Below are 17,504 nucleotides of genomic sequence, written 5' to 3'. Positions count from 1 at the left end.
AAATCTTCCCTGGGCCCACGTTTTCCAGTGATTTGAGGCTACTTTTGAATTCAGGACTTCCTGTCTTCAAATCTAACACTAACCTAAAGATCATAGGATTTTAGTACTGGAGAGTGTCTTAGACATCATCTAAATTCCCTCGCCACCCATTTTACAGATGTGAAAACAGAGACTCGAAGAATTTCCTTAAGTTCACATATCAATTGTTCAGCTACATTCCACCCTTCATGATCCCATTTGAGGTTTTCCTGGCAAAAGACACTGGAATGGTTTGCCATTTCCTTATCCAGTTCATTTGACAGTTGAGGAACGGAGACAAGTAGAGTTAAGTGACTTCCCCAGGGTCACACAGCTATTAAGTATCTGAGGCTACATTTGAATTCAGTTCTTCTTGACTCTAGACCTAGCATTCTATCCACTTCACCATTCACATAGCTATTAAATTCATTTATTTGGGTTAAGATACTGCACCAGGTATTGTGATGATTTTTTAAAAAGTATCAATAGACCCCTTATTTTTTAGGAACTTATAATCTATTAGGGGAGAAAAAGCCTACATGCATGAAAAGTTAACTATCTATAAAAACAAACCTAAATAACAGCTCAATGCAGTAGTAAACAGAAATAACAACAATCATAATAATAATTGAAATCAATCAATCACCAAATTATTAAGCCCTTACTGCATACCAAACATTGCTTATTGGAAGCTGGGTATACAAATACCAATAAGGAATTGATCTTTCCTTTTTAAAAAAGCATATATTTTATTTTTTCTCATTACATGTAATAACAATTTTTAACATAAATTTTTGAAAAATGTGAGTTCTAAATTCTCTCTCCGCATCCCTCCCTAAGAGGATAAGCAATCTGAGAAATGATCCTATTTTCAAGGTGCTTAAAGATAGCATTTAAAAGAACAAAAACCTATATCCCTACAGTAACTCATTTGAATTTTATAGCAATCTTAAGAGGAAGGCACTATAGTTATGCCCATTTTACAAACAAGAAGCCAAGTTTCAGAAATATTAAGTGTTTTGCCAGTGATCACAAAAGGAAGAGAGGTAAAAAACTGCCAAAGAATGATACATTGGGGTTGGGGGGTGGTTATAGGAGGAAGAGTTCTCTATAGGCTGGGACGGTCTGGGGTCAGTGACTTGATAGAGAAAGGATGCAGGATTGTAGCGGAGAATGGTACCCAGGTTGAAGGTGTAGGATGAGATACTCCCTATGGAGCCCCTGACTGAGAGGAAAACTGGGAAGCTGATTCAGACTCGGAGTCTAATGATATAGCTCAAGTATCACTGACTCTGCTGATTCAGGCTCTGAGTCTACTGATGTGAATTTTTCTGAGCCTAATAAGCAGATCTGTAACCCCGGGTCTCTTGAGTAAGGCGTTATCAGTTAATTACAAAAAGTTAATTTGTCTCTGACTCAGAAATAACTGCTTGAGAGAGACCTTATGGGTCAGCTAGTCCAAACAAATGGAAAATCTATCTGTCAGTGTCCTTAAGAAGGGGTCTTCTAGCCTTTACCCGGAAATATCCCAAAACGGAGTACTCACTAGTTATCCAAAGTTCCCCATTCTAGCTTTGTACAGGTCTATTAGATAAGTTTTTTTTTCCTTTTATGGAACCAAAATCTACCTCTTTCCTACTTCTACTCTTTATTCTGAGTCATTGCTTTAGCTACCAAACAAAATAAGTCTAAACTTTCTTGCACAAAAGTAAAATATTTGGATAAATCTATTATGTAGCTCCCTCCCCTCCAAGTCTCTTCTCCAGGCTTTTCCCTTTTCTTGTTCAGTAGAATCCAATTTTTCATTATCCCATTTGGGGTTTTCTTAACAAAGATATTAGCGTGATTTGCCATTTCCTTTTCTAGATAATTTTACAGATAAGGAAACTGAGGCAAACAGAGTTAAGTGACTTTCCCAGGGTCACACAGCTAGGAAGTGTCTGAAACCAGATTTGAACTCAGAAAGATGACTCCTAAGTCCAGTGTTCTATCCACTGTATCACCTAATTGCTCAGGCTAAACATCCCCAATTCTTTCAGTTGATCCTCATATACAATGGTTTTCACTCCTGGCCACTCTCCTCTAATCTGCTGATGCCTTTCCCAAAATGTAGTGTCTATAAATAAGTCCTACTTTATATGGTAAACTCCCATCCTTTTTTCAGCCTCATCTACAAAATGAAGGTAGTGATACTATACTGTTGTGGTTGTTCAGTTCTTTCCAACTCTTGGTGAGTTTCCTGGCAAAGATACTAGAGTGGTTTGTCCTTTCCTTCCCTATTTTCACTTTACAAATGAGGAAACCGAGGCACACAGAATTAATTGACTTATCCAGGGTTACACAACTAGCAACTATCTGAAGCTAGATTTGAACTCAGTTCTTTTTACCTCCAGGTATAGCACTCTATCCACTGAGCCACCTAGCTGCTCTGAAATCTGCATGTTATTTTGCATTTGATTTCATGAATCATTTAATATCAAAATGTACAAAACTTGTCCTAGCTGTTGCTTCTTTTTAAAAAATGTTTTATTGATGCTCTTTTTGATTTATTGATGACCCCTTACATATTGCATCCTCTCTTGGGATGAAGAACAATAAAATCATGTGATACAGAGACCAATGTACATAAATAACACTCTCTCCCGGTAGTCCTCCATCCCTCTCACCTGAAGGAAAACGTATAGATCATTATCTCTTTCCCAGGACCTTCATTGATCAAGGATCAACTTTCTGTTTGAGATTTTGCATTACTGCATTTGTTTTTTATATTATTATCTTGGTTCTACTTATTTTCCTTAGTTAATATTAACTTATCCATATTTGTTCATATGAATCTTACCATATTTCTCTGAATTCTTGATATTTGTCATATTATCTAATAATTATATTCTCTTATCGAGGCTTGTCACTTAGGGAGAGTGTCTGTCACAGGCATGAGAAGACTAATCCTGGCAGAAGGGGCAGATGAGAATAATTTGTTCCAACAGTCGTGAAGGCTGCTAAAGCTGTGTTCTGAAGTGCTTAGAGCTTGATTAGACATTAAGGACACCAAGGTCATCTACCGAGTCCTGGGCCATCGCCAGTCATCTGGTCTTTGATGATGGGAAGAGAGAATGAGGCTGAGGACTTTGTGCAACTCCGCCTCCCTTAAATTCAGTTTATGTAGAGTCAAAAGTCATTGCCCAGTGATGCCATTTGGGTCCTTTTCTACTAAAGATGGAGAACCGTTCCATTATATACTATAGTTTTTTGGACTTTTTTTTTTCATTCATTCTCTAATCAGTGAGGACTCATTTTGTTTCTAGTTGTTTTTTTTTTTCTTTCCAAAACATAGAAACCAGCCCTTTCTTTTGCCCGCTAGCTTTTATTCTTTTGTTCTCAGGGTCTTCCAGCAGCTTTTGAATCAGGTTGGACTGCTCCATGTGGTCAAATAATTGATAGGACTCTCTGGGCATGCACACTCAATATTGCATGAATGATACTCTAGGGTCAAGGTTCTAGGAGACACGCCAGCCCATCTCAGAATGAAAAATATGAAAGGAGAAAGGACGGGATGCTGCTGCTATTGATCTGTTTTTTCTTTTAATTAAAATTGTTTCATTCTGAACTAGAAGAATAATAAAAAAAAGAGAACATTTCTGTATATGCAGCTGAACACAAAAAGAGGATTGTGTATGAAACGATGAATCTTCATTTTGTACCACTAGCTTTTTAAAAAAAGTATGTATAGTAGGACCTTGTTTTATATAAACTTACCACATGCAAATTCAAGTATAAGCAGTTGGTAATAAAAAAAAAGCAGAAACATATATAAAATAAAATAATTTAATTATGTACTGAATCCACACCATTTTCTCAAATGGCATAAAGTGTCACAGCAATTCTCCCAATCATGCTCATCCTCTTTCTGAGAAGTGTTAGTCTGAGTCTTTACACTGTTTTGCACCAAATGTTAGCTTCTGGATCAGTCTTTATCTGGTATTCTCATTTATAATAAATCATTTCCCATTCAGAGAAGTGCTTCTCTTTGCTTCATTAATGTTATTTAGTTATTAATAATGGCCCCAAAGAGTTTTGGTTTTATAAGATTATTCACTTACAAAAAAGAATAATATGGAAATGTTTTGCATGATAATACATGTACGATCCAGATAAAAAAAAAATAATGGCCCTAAAGTATAAGAGTAGTGATTCTGGAAGTTCTGATAAGCCTAAGAAAAAGTCATAAAGTGCCTAGGGATGTTCATCCAAGAGATTCTTATAAAATAATGGGGTTTGCTATTATGCCCTTCTTTTATATTCAAAGGGTCTTAGAATGAATGTATTGATTGTATAAATAAGGTCCTATGGTAATAAATTCTAGATGTTATTTTTAAAAGTTAATTTTACTTTAAGAGAGAATAAAACAGGGGCAGCTGGGTGGCTCAGTGGATTGAGAGCCAGGCCTAGAGATGGGAGGTCCTGAGTTCAAATTTGGCACCTGACATTTCTTAGCTGTGTGATTCCAGGGTCACTTAACCCCCCTTGCCTGGCCCTTACTGCTCTTCTGCCTTGGAACCAACAGACAGTATTGATTCTAAGACAGAAGTAAAAGATTAAAAAAAAAAAGATGAGAGAGGTGAGAACTACTAGGACTGAAAGTTACATACATTGGCAGGCATGGTCTTTGTAGCAGCAAAATTTATTTAAGAGAGTGATTATTTGCCACCTTTTCTTCTAAGCTATGTATTTTGCTTCCAATTCTTTCCTCCATAGTTTTTATTTAAAATTTTAATTTTAGGTATTCATATAGTCTTTATGTAAAATCCATTTTTAGTTCTCTGCTTAAAATTATTTTGAAATCAGTCTCTCAAGCTGATTCTTGGACATCTCTAGATTTATCATAATTTTGCTTAAATAATGTTATAGACTTTTGTCTATGTGGCCTGTGTTTTCCTTTGTCCACCTAGAAAAGAGGGAGAATTTTTTTAAAAGAGAAAATTAAAAGGAGAAAAGAAAAACAAAAACCTGATCTGTATTATTGAAAAGATCTGATGATACAGTGTATAGTTCCCCCTCACATGGGGACCACCTGACCTCTGCAAAGGAATGAGTTGGGGCACCTAGAATAATTTATTATACCGGTTACATCTTCTTTGTTACTTACATGGAGAGTCAGACCTGTAGGTGTGAAGAAGAGGGAGAACTCCCTTTGAGCCAGGATGGTCAGAGAAGACACAGGAAGAGGATCTGGGCCACGAACTTGGCCTGGAAAGAGGGATAGGATTAAGAGATCAAAAGGAGGGGAGGGGGCATTCCAGGCAAGGCTGTGTCCCTGAGTTGGAAACAGGCATAGCATGTGAAGGGTGTACCATTCAGAGAACTCAGTTTCCTTCCATGTGAACTGTATTAACCTATGTGGGGAGCAATCAATGAGTGAATACCTATTCAGGCCAAGACATCGAGGTGGTACGGTGGAACAGGAGTCAGGAAGATTCTTCCTCTTCCTGAGTTCAAATCCAGTCTCTTACTAGCTGTGTGCTCTTAGGGAAGTCACTTAACCCTGCTTGCCTCAGTTTCTTCATCTGTAAAGTGAGCTGGAGAAGGAAATGGCAAACCACCCTAGGATCTTTGCCAAGAAAATCTCAGATCGGGTGACAAAGACTTGGACAGAACTGAAACCACTCAATAACAACATGTGGCAGGTGCTGGGCTGAGTCCTGGGGATACAAGTACAAAGAATGAAGTAATCCCCACTCTGAGGGGCTTATATTCTAATGGAGGAGACAAGTATTTATATAAAAATAGGAAAACAAAAACAAAATGAATATACCCCAATAAATGCAAATATACCCAAAATTAAATGCAAGTTTAATTTTTTACTTAAATCTAAATTTAATTTAAATTGAAGTTTGGGCAGTTAGGGATGGGAGGTGGGATGTGGAAGGGCTTCATGCAGAAACTGGTCTGGAACTCATTAGCACAATTCTCTGCCCCTGATCTACAGAGATCAGAAACCATCCCAACCCACCAGTTGGCACCACAGGCCAAAAGGGAATTAAATTCAACATAGATCCAGGGCTAGGCCTTGATCTTTCATCAACTTGAGCCTTTGGCAGGACTGTAGTTCTTACCCTTCCATGTTTGTTCCTCATTAACCCCATCCACCTGTTCATTTATTCACTCAGTCACTTAGCAAATATTAATGAACACTTAATGCACACCCGAAATAGTACTAGGCACTTTGGGGAGCTGAGATGAAATAAAAAAGTGGAAGACCCAGTATTGCTGGGTTTCTCTCGCCATTTAGAAAACACTAATTGCCTTTAGGACTGTTACTGTCTTGGCTTGGAATAACCAAACACAAAGGGCCGGAATGTTTTGTCCTTCATCAGAAAGACAGTCAGGTAAAGGGCAGCAGCCCTCTCACTCATTCTGCTTCATACATTATTGACTCTTTTATGTCAATTCCTTTCCTTTTATTCTCATTGTTTTTTTCTTGCTTTGTGGGTTTGTGTATGAAAGTAGTTCCTCATTCCACTTACAAATAACTTGACTAAATGAATTGGTACTTATTCTTCCTTGGGCTAATTCATTCATTCGTCAAACATCACTTCAATGACTTTTGGGTGCAGAACATCAAGTTTAGAGCTAAAGGAAATAACAACTTGAACTGGGATATGATCCCTGCTCTCATGAGGCTTATTGTTTATTTAGGGGATGAGACTTAAATACAAATAACAGTAATACCCAGTTTTATTTTGACAAATGACAAGTGTCTAACTCTTCATGACCCCATTTGGGGTTTTCTTGGAAAAGGTACTAGAGTGGTTTGCTATTTCTTTCTCCAGCTCATTTTACAGATAAGGAAACTGAGGCAAACAGGGTGAGCTCATTTGCTCAAAGTCAAGTAAGTATCTTAGCCTGGATTTGAACTCAGATATTTCTGACTCCAGGCCTGACCCTCATTTTGTAGATGGGAAAAATAGAGACCCGAGATCACATGTTGAGTTTTGGGGAAGGAGGTGTCTGGTTTCTGTGTTCTAATCCTTTGCCCTGGATGCTTCTTCAATGGCCCAAGACACCTGCTGGTTCTGGGATGGAGATGGGGAGAGGTTGAATGCACAGCTATTTGGATGATCTCACCGGATAGATATGCCTAGGAAATGGCACACCAGCTTCTGTCCCCAGGACAAAGCCAGTGGTTTCAGGCCTCTCCAGGCTATCTTGGCCATTGTGCTTACATGGACTGAGGAGCTCAGCTGCACAGCCCTGAGAAATTCTTCCCCCATATTTTTGAAGAGTTCTGGGCTAGACTTTGGGGCATCTCCCAGAGAATGCTTCTTTGATCTCACTGATGTGTGAAGTCTGACAAATGCCAGCTTCTAGGGATTTCTTCTTTCTTCCTGGGGGAACAAAGTCTCCCAGATCCGAATGCAAATCTGGGAACTGAAGGAGCTCAGTCCACCGTGGCCCCATTATACCTTTGCAGCCCGTGGAAATGTACTCTTTTATCCAGAGCCCTCTGCTGCCATCTGGGGGGCTGCCTTCTGCCCCTGGTTTACTTGGCTCATCCTCACCCCTCCGCTTCTGCTTTTGTTTACACATATGGTTACTCTACCCACACTGCTCTCCCTCCTTCTCTTTTCTGAACCTACCAATCCTTCCCAGGGCCAAGCTCAAATTCCATCTTTCTTGATGCTGTTTCTGCCCACCCCAGCCCACACTAACCAAATCAAATTGAAAATTTCTGCCTTCTCCAAACTCCTATTGCATTGAGAGTTCATGCCAGGCAATGAGTACTTGGTTAATCATTTTCCATTTGGTTTTATATCTTCTGGCTAGATTATAAAGATTGTTCTAGTGGGGTCTTAGAGGTTATCTGTTGCAAAGCCTCCCATTCCAGGTGAAACTGAGGCCCTAATTGCCCAAGGTCACATAGCTGGTCCATGTAAACTCCCATTCCATTGATCTTTCTATTACATGAGTATTTAGAGTGTCCATGGAGGAATGGGTGGATGAGAACAATTTGTTTCAATGGCCATGAAGGCTGCTGAAGCAGTTGCTATGAAGTCCTTAGAGCTAGGTCCAACATGGAAGATGCCAAGGTCATCTGCTGCATCCCAAGCCATCGGTAGTCATCTGGACTTTTGTCTTATTACTGAACTTTGATGACTCTGGGAGAGAAAGACCCATGACTTTGTGTAATTCTCCACTTAAATTCAAGTCAATCCATCATCCTGTGATGTCATTGGTCCTCTTTGAAAATGAAGGATGAACAATAATACTACCTGGTGTGAAAATGGGATTAACTCTCCGCTGCCCATTTTTAGATTTAGTCACCAGAAGCATATATACCCCACTTATCCTTAAGTATAGGAAGATCTGTGATCCACATGTGCTATAGTGAGTGATGAATCAGAATGGACTGTCCCTTGGGCAGTCCTAAGCAAAGATATAGCTGCAGTTGGTTCACATAAAGTGAAGGGAAGGCACAGGAAGTAATGAAAGTAAGGGTCTTTAAAAGTGGCAAGAACTTCCTGTGACCAGATCTTTCACCTTGGAACTTGACCTTGAAGGAACTCCAGCTTGGGACCTCAGACTGCTCTTTGATTTTCCCTTAGAACTACCACGTTGGTGAGTAGAAAGGCTGACTCCTTTTCCTGGTTCTTCTGGTGGTACTAGCTTCCAGAGAGATCCCTTGTCTTGGAGGAGACCTCTTGGCTAGAATCCTTGTTTAATTAACCTCTAGGCCCCCTTTGCTGAGGCCTCTGAAGCCCTGCCTGGTTTGGACAGGGCCAGAGTAATTATCTACTCTCTCTTTTATTTCCTTACTTTCACTCTTTCTCCTTTTGTAAATAAACTACCATAAAAAGTCATTCTGACTTGAAATATATTAATTATGGCAACCACGCTCTTACATATTTAGTCCAACCTTTTTATTTTAACCCTTACACTGGTTTGCTTTGGTGTTCCTCCTTAGTGCCTAGTACAGAGATGGAGAATTGCCTGACTCTAGACATTTCCCTCTTGACAGTTCCCTAAGATGTCAATGGAATCTTGGTCTTCATCCCACATCTGCTTTAGATGCTGCTAGAGCATTGAATTTAGAGTTAGGGAGATCCAGATCCAGCTTTCAACCCAGATTCCTCCTAGGTTTGTGACTCTACACAAGTCCTGGGTTCATGGGATAATAAATTCAATGCTGGAAGAGACCTCAGAGGCCATGAAGTCCAACCTCTCTTATTTTAATAGATGAAGTCATTTAAGCTCTCTGTTTAACGTCTGCAAAATTGGATGCTTCTGTGACACCCACCTCACAGGGTTGTCATGAGACTTATATGTGATCATTAAGTAGTCAACATTTTTTCCTTTTTTTCAAAATTAATTAAAAATTTTTCAATTACATATACAAATAATTTTTAACAATTGTTTTTGGACTTTTTTCAATTCAGATTCTCTCCTTTCCTCCTTTTCCACTTCCTCTCTTCATAAATTGTGCGATATAGTTTATACCAGTGCTTTTATGCAGCATGTATTTTCATATTTCCCATGTTGTGACTAAAGCTACTTATCATACATATGATAAAAACCTCATAAATGAAATTAAGTGGAGGATGGAATGCTCTGATATGTGAACAGATTCCAACAGTTCCTTCTTTTGCTGTCCCAGATAAGAGAACTCATACCAGTGCAGGAGAGCACCTTCTTTGCAAGTACGGTCTTGGATAATTACTTTAAGCATCAAGAGGTGAATAGCCCAGGGTCACTTAGCTAGTATGTGATAGTGGCAAAATTTGAACCCAGGTCTTCCTCTCTTTGAAGCCAACTCTTTCTATCTATCATATCATACTGCCTCTCCTATAAATATATACAAAAGGTATTTTTTAGCCCTTTTTGTGGTGACAAAAGAATTGGAAATTAAGGGGATGTCCATAAACTGAGGAATGGCTGAACAAACTGAGGTGTGTGTTGGTAATGGAATACTATTGTGCTATAAGAAATGGTAGCAAGATGATTTCAGAAAAATCTGAAAAGAGTGAAATAAGCAGAACTGGGAGAACATTGTACATAGTAACAGCAATACTGGCTGATGATTATCTGTGAAAACTTGGCTACTCTCAGCAATGCAATGATCTGGGACTATCCTGAAAGGCTTATGATGGGGAATGCTATTCACTTCTGGAGAGAGAACTGTTGGAGACGTCTTTCATATCAGTGTATTTATGGTTTTATTTGGGGGTTTGGGTTTTGTTTGAGTTTCTTCTTACAACAATGACCAGTATGGAATTGTAAATTTTGCATGATAATAAAAATAAAATTAAAAAGCATAAGTATATGCAAAGTAAATATAAGGTAATTGAAGGGGAGTTACTAAGGACTAGGAGGTACAGGAAAGACTGCATGGAGGAGGTGGCAATTATGGATTTATCCATTCTAAAGGAGGGAATACACTACAGGGATGGAGGCCAACTGCAGCACCATGGATATTGGAGATGGAATGTGTGGGAAGAGTACTTAGAAGGCCAGTTTTGGAAATCTAAGTAATATATAAATGTTAGCTATTATTTTTATTATGACAGTAATTGTTTATTAAGTTGCTATTGTGTACCAGGCATTGTATTAAGTACTGGGATACAAAGAAAGGCGCTCACTTTGTAATGGGAGAGACAATATGCACCACCAACAAAATAACACCCTATTTACTAACAAGCTATACATAGGATAACCTGGAAGTAGTCTTAGAAGTTGCTAAGATTAAGGAAGATTGGGAAAAGCTCCATCCAGAAGGTGAGACTAGTTGAAACTTGAGGGAAACCAGGACTTGAGGGGGAGGAGAGCATTACAGGAATAGGGGAAGAAAATTTTAAGTGGATTGAGAGGCAGACCCAGAGATGGGAGGTTCTGGGTTCAAATCTGGCCTCAGATACTTCCTTGCTGTGGGAACCTGGGCAAGTCATTTAATACCAAATACCTAGCCCTTACTGCTCTTCTGCCTTAGAACCAATGCACAGTGTTAATTCTAAGATGAAAGCTAAGTGTTATCAAAAAAGAAAAAAGCAGCAGCAGCAGGAAGGAGAAGAAGAAGGAGAAAGAGAAGGAGAAGGAGGAGAAGGAGAAGGAGAAGGAGAAGGAGAAGGAGAAGGAGGAGGTTGTAAAAAGGCTTAGGGTCAGGGGCAGCTGGGTAGCTCATTGGATTGAGAGCCAGGCCTAGAGATGGGAGGTCCTGGGTTCAAATCTGGCCTCAGACACTTCCCAGCCGTGTGACCCTGGGCAAATCATTTGACCTCCATTGCCTAGCCCTTACCACTCTTCTGCCTTGGAGCCAATACACAGTATTGGCTCCAAGGCAGAAGGCAAGGGTTTAAAAAAAAAAAGGCTTAGGGTCCAAAGATTATTGTTTTTATTTTACTCCTCTCATTATCCCAGTGGGCCGTGCAAACTTAGTGAAACTAATTCCAACACCCTTTCATTTTACAACTCGCCTTTGTTAGCATTTTAAGGTTTAGGAAATTTTCTCCTAACTTCCTTGTGGAGGAGGGAGGGCAGGTATTCTCTCTCTTTTGAAATACAGATAGGAAAACTGAGACTCAAAGAAGTGAAATGATTTGGGGGCAACTGGGAGGCTCAGTGGATTGAGAGTCAGACCCAGAGATGGGAGGTCCTGTGTTCAAATCTTGTCTCAGACATTTCCTAGCAGTGTGACCCTGGGCAAGTCATTTGACCCCCATTGCCTAGCCCTTACCATTCTTCTGCTTTAGAACCAATACATATTGGTTCTAAGACAGAAGGTAAGGGTTTAAAAAAAAAGAAGTTAAATGATTCATGGTCACTCAATTAGTAGGTGGCAAAGCTGAGATTATTGCTTTGATGGAGCTAGGATTATAGTGATGTGGGTGTTCTCCCCACTGATCACAGCTCTCTTGCATTCATTCTTTGCCTTCTCATCCAGTGTGATTCTTATTCCTCTGCTTCCATGGATTCCCCCAAAGTGGATTTCCATAGTTCACTAGAAGCTTTCCTCTGGTTCCCGGGGGGAAGTGTTCAGGATCAATACCAGGCTGCCCATCTGTTCCCTTGTTCTCCCTACATGACCAATTCTCCTTTTTTAGGCATGACTGTCCTTAGTGTCTTTTTTTGTCACTTTTCTTTGGGGGCCACGTCATCTTTGGTAGCATGTTACTGCCCCCCCCCACACACACACACCTGCCCTCCTTTTTTTTTTCTTTTAAGTTGCTTGTAATTTTGAGTCTTCTGAGATTGTGGTGTTCCATGAGTCACAACCACATTCTGTTATCACTGTACTCATAATTTTAGAAATGATGATTTCTTGTGTGTGTGCATGTGCATGATGAACCCTTTTGGCAATATGGTGAAACTTATGGACTTCTTTTAGGAATAATGTTTTCACATGCACAAAATAAAATACAAGGGATCCCAAAAGTCTCAGTGCCATTTTAGCCAATTAAAACTATTGAACTATAAAACTTCACTAAGACTTACAGTACATCCTTTATAGACAAGATTACAAAAAACCCCAATGATATTGAAAAGCAGTCAGCAAAACATCTTAAAAAAAAACAACAAAAATCAAATACACAGACTTCAGATTAAAATCCTTTCTGTAGAGGTTCTGAATGGTAGTAATAAAAAAGGATCCAGGAGTAAGAAGTCCCTGAAATTCTATCCCTCAAATTGATAATTGACCCAGTTTGCACGATAGGTCGTCGTCTCCTTCTCCTTCTCCTTCTCCTTCTTCTTCTTCTTCTTCTTCTTCTTCTTCTTCTTCTTCTTCTTCTTCTTCTTCTTCTTCTTCTTCTTCTTCTTCTTCTTCTTCTTCTTCTTCTTCTTCTTCTTCTTCTTCTTCTTCTTCTTCTTCTTCTTCTTCTTCTTCTTCTTCTTCTTCTTCTTCTTCTTCTTCTTCTTCTTCTTCTTCTTCTTCTTCTTCTTCTTCTTCTTCTTCTCCTTCTTCTCCTTCTTCTTCTCCTCCTTCTCCTTCTCCTTCTTCTTCTTCTTCTCCTTCTCCTTCTCCTTCTCCTTCTCCTCCTTCTCCTTCTCTTTCTCCTTCTTCTCTTTCTCCTTCTTCTTCTCCTTCCTGCTGCTGCTGCTTTTTTCTTTTTTGATAACACTTAGCTTTCATCTTAGAATTAACACTGTGCATTGGTTCTAAGGCAGAAGAGCAGTAAGGGCTAGGTATTTGGTATTAAATGACTTGCCCAGGTGCCCACAGCTAGGAAGTATCTGAGGCCAGATTTGAACCCAGGACTTCCCATCTTTGGATCTGCCTCTCAATCCACTTAAAATTTTCTTCCCCTCTATACATGTCGCCTGTTCCCAATAGAATGTAATTTCCTTGAGGGCAGAATCTTTCATTTTTGTTTTTGTATTACTCATAATTAGAACAATTCTTGGCACATAGTAGGTTCTTAATAAGTAAGTGCTTGTTGATTGGTTGATATAAACACATATAAACAGGTACAAAATTTGCCAGACTAATTGGTCCAGACTAATTTTGTAGAGGAGGTCCGAGTTGCCAGTGTCATTTGGGGGGCCTTGTGGCTGGAGGGGGTCACTTGAAGCATATTCTGAAGGAAACCAGGGATTCTAAGAGGCAGTCCAAATGGAAGACGTTTCAGGCACAGGGACAGCTATGTAGAGGCACAGAGATGGAGACAGGAATAGCACTTACACCCCAAGGTTGCTGTCAGGATCAAATGAAAGAATATTAGTAATGTGTTTTTCAAACCTTCACGTGCCATATAAATACTAGCCATGATGATTATGATCACGATTTATTGGGTGTCGCAATATAGAAGAGGCGTCTCCAGAGGGAGGGAATTTTACACAGTGGGTAGTTTCAGCCCAGGAAGGGGAGAAATAACAGGTGACGAGATTCAGAGAAAATAAAGAATTCATCCCAGGTAGACATTGTCAGTTTGGGGTAGATGTCCTATAGAGCAAAGCATCCTATTAGCCAGCTTTCTCTAAGTTCCAGCCCCCATCTCTTTGCCTTCCAGAGTTTCGGGGGGAGAGCTCTTTGACTTCCTCGCCCAGAAAGAGTCTTTGAGTGAGGAGGAAGCAACCAGTTTCATTAAGCAAATTCTGGAAGGTGTTAACTACCTGCATGCCAAGAAAATTGCTCACTTTGACCTCAAGGTAAGTGAGGGAGATGGCGGGTGGGAAGGGAATTTGCTACCACAGCATTTATAGATTCATAAAAATATTAGAGCTGGAAAAAATCCCAAGAAACCACATCATTCAGCCCTTTATTTTTCTGTTTTAAGATTTTATTAATACTTTTTGTTTTTCATAGGATAATAGATTTAGAGCTGGGAGGGCCCTTATTGAACCCAACCTGCCTCATTTTATTGATGAGGAAACTGAGGCCTAGAAAGGTCTAGAAAGGAAGTGGCTTACCCAAGGTATCTAACTACAAGCTTCCTTTATATTCTTCATGTAACTGTGTAGGACACTGAATTCATTTGCTTTTGGCAAAATTTCCACATAAATCCTTACCTTCTGTCTTATTATCAATTTTAAAACAGGAGAATGACAAGGGCTGGATAATTGGGATGAAGCGATTTGCCCAGAGTCACACAGCAGATTTGAACCCAAATCCTCCTAACTCCACGTCTGGAGCTCTATCCTCTGTGCTACCTAACTGCCCCATATAAACCCTTAAGGAGTCATTTTGTAAAAAGTGAATGTGATTTAGATAGTCCAGAAGTACCCTTAATTAGCAAAATCCACACTGTGGGTGAAGGGTTGCTAGAGACTGACTGGGCTTTGGTCCTTCTCTGTTTTGTCTCGATTGCCTTCTTTTTCAAAGGGTATAAATTCAGCAGTGATGTGCCCTGCTATTCCATTTCCCTAAACCACAAAATATGAAATATGGGGAATATATTCAAATGTAAGAAAGCTCATTCTACAACCAAAGGCTTCCATGAGGGAATGAATGAATATAATTAGAAACTTACCTGAAGTCAGTCACTGTGCTAAGCACTAGGCACAGGAATAAAAAAGTAAGAAAGTCCCTGCCCTCAAGGAGGTGTAGTATGTATCTGTATACCCATATCTATCAAATATATACATATTAGCAATACAGAACTATAACTATGTGTCAATGTATATGTGTATGTATCTTCCTGGGTTCAAATCTGACCTCAGATACTTACTAGCTATGTGACCCTGGACAAGTCACTTAACCCTGTTTGCCTCTATTTCCTCATCTGTAAAATGAGCCGTAGAAGAAAATGGCAAACCCCTCTAGTATCTCTGCCAAGAAAGCCCCAAACGGGGTCACGAAAAATTGGACATAACTAAGCAACATCATATGTGTTTATATGTATGAGAGTGCTAGCCAGGGAATGGGGAGTTTGGGGAGTCACAGAGAGGGTGAGTTGATTCATAGGGCAGCCCTCTGGTGTGCTTTTTCCAGAAATAATGGTAAGTATAGCAATATTGATTGATTAATTTAATTACTGAACCCAGAGCAAGAGGGGAGTAGAGGGAGAGGCAGAGAGTACACACATTGCAGCAGCAAAGCAGAGCCATAAAACAAGAGTGTAGCAGAAGAGAAAAGCAAAGCATTAAGTTAGTTAAGCCTTAAAATCAAGCCTTTTCTGGATTGGATCAGCAGTCAAGGGACTGAGATTTATATGGAGAATCATAAAATGTTAGGAGCACAAGAGAGCTTAGAGATCACTAGGTCCAGCCTCCTTTCTCACTGATAATGAAACAGAAATCCAAAGAAACTAAATGATTTAGCCAAAGCAGATTGAGAATAAAGCCAGGTCTCTGGCTGCCTCTTTTTCTGCTTTCCTAGAGGACCAATCATCAACCACTCCATTGCCAGATGATCTTTGCCTCCCTCTTGTTTATAAAGCCTTTGGAAGTCTTCAGAAGCTACAGCAGGGGGTTTCATGGAGTACTGTTCACAAGATCATAGATTTAGAGGTCATCTGGTCCAATTCCTTTAGTTTATAGATGAGAAAACTAAGGCCCCAAGAGTTTACACAGTTTTCCCTGCATCCCACAGGTATTTAGTAGCAGAGACAGGATTTAGTCCCGGGTCCTCTGAATCTAAATCAAGCATTCTTTCCACTATCCCATACTTCGTGGCAGAATGATGTCTCCTAGAGAATCAGTGGGTTAAGCAGACCTTTCAATAGAATGCAATAGTAAAAGCAGGAAATAAATTATCTGGATTGAACCAACCTCTTCCTTTCTGGTAAATACAGTGCACAATCAACATGTTTTTATGCCTGTTCTGGCTCCAAAAGGCACACCTTCCAACAGGCTTCTTTTGTCATTTTTCCAGCAGAGATACTTGGCATGGGTCAGAGTAAACGGCATGACATCAGACCTAGGCAGCAGCCAACAAACGTATTATTGGTTAAACTTTCATTTTACTCATTTTATCTCCAGGAAACTATCTGATTTGCATAGATGAAAGCACCTTTTCCCCACCCTAGAAATGAATGAAAGGAAAGCATTTGTTTAGGAGTTTGGGCCGTTGACGGAACAGAGAAATGGCCCTGTTCTAACTTGTTAGATGAACCAGGGGATTTTACTCACCTGCTCCTCTGAACAGGGCTGGTCACATAGTAGGTGTTCAATAAATACTTGTCTATTGACTGATTGCTGGGGGAAGCCCACGCTGGGTTGAAAGTAGATTATGAGCTTCCCTCTGCACCTGGTCATCATCACCACCACCAAGGTTTAATTTGGCCATATCTGAAGAGGGAGGGAAGCGAGTCACTTCTCAAAGGAGAAACCCACTTAGGAGCTGTATGGGCAGCAGAAATTTCTGCCTTCCTACCCTGGGAGAGCCCTTTGGGCAGTGGCCTTGGCCTTTCATGGAGAGAAGAATGGTAAGAACTCAAAGGAATGGCAGTTGTGTGGTTAACCAAAGGGCAAGATGTAGCTGCAAGAACATCCCAACTGAAATGTTCTTCTCACAGAAGCAGATTCCCAGAAGAGTTAGCCTGTCGGTGAGACGTTCCTTCTACGATCAGAGTAATAAGTAGGGATTTTTGTGCCTGGGGAACATCAGCTGAAGAGGTAGGGTGGTAGGAGAACGTGGGCCCAGGGAGAGAGGTACCATTGTGTGAAATTCTAGAGGTGGTAGTTCAGAGCTGGGTGAAGGAGTACAATTGGCTTCATTTCACTGGGAAAGAAGCGTGTCCCTTCTGGAAACCAGTCCCCTAGGAAAGAGTCCCACCAGCCCCATCCCAGCTGGGTCTTTGTCCATCTGAAGGACCTTCCATACTGTGTGTGGATTAGGACCAGATATCCTTAGCGTCTTGAAGACTATTCCGTAACATTAGCATAATATAACTAATATTAGTTCTAACTTGAAATAAGCAGAATGACCTTTTTTGTAAACTTTCAGTCTTCAGAACAGAAGTTCTGTTTCACCAACGCCTCGGTTACTTTCATTTATTCTCTTAGCACAGGTCACAGGCAGCCTGACTTTTGTCGTTCAGAGGTTGTTAGTACTTCCT

The 17,504-nt window shown here is 40.1% G+C and overlaps 1 protein-coding gene across 3 annotated transcripts in view; it reads left to right on the top strand.

Annotated features, from left to right (window-relative positions):
* Positions 1–17,504, top strand: part of DAPK2 (death associated protein kinase 2) — a 199,478-nt gene that overhangs the window by 110,330 nt on the left and 71,644 nt on the right. For all 3 annotated transcript variants that reach the window (XM_016427665.2, XM_016427663.2, XM_016427664.2), the window contains exon 4: positions 14,016–14,154. In XM_016427665.2, coding sequence (XP_016283151.1) covers positions 14,016–14,154 — 139 coding nt within the window. The remainder of the gene's footprint in view (positions 1–14,015; positions 14,155–17,504) is intronic.

Source organism: Monodelphis domestica, chromosome 1 (genome assembly GCF_027887165.1).
Source record: "Monodelphis domestica isolate mMonDom1 chromosome 1, mMonDom1.pri, whole genome shotgun sequence".
Taxonomy (NCBI): Eukaryota; Metazoa; Chordata; class Mammalia; order Didelphimorphia; family Didelphidae; genus Monodelphis; species Monodelphis domestica.
Note: the sequence above shows the minus strand (reverse complement) of the source record. Positions and strands in the feature narration are given on the sequence as shown.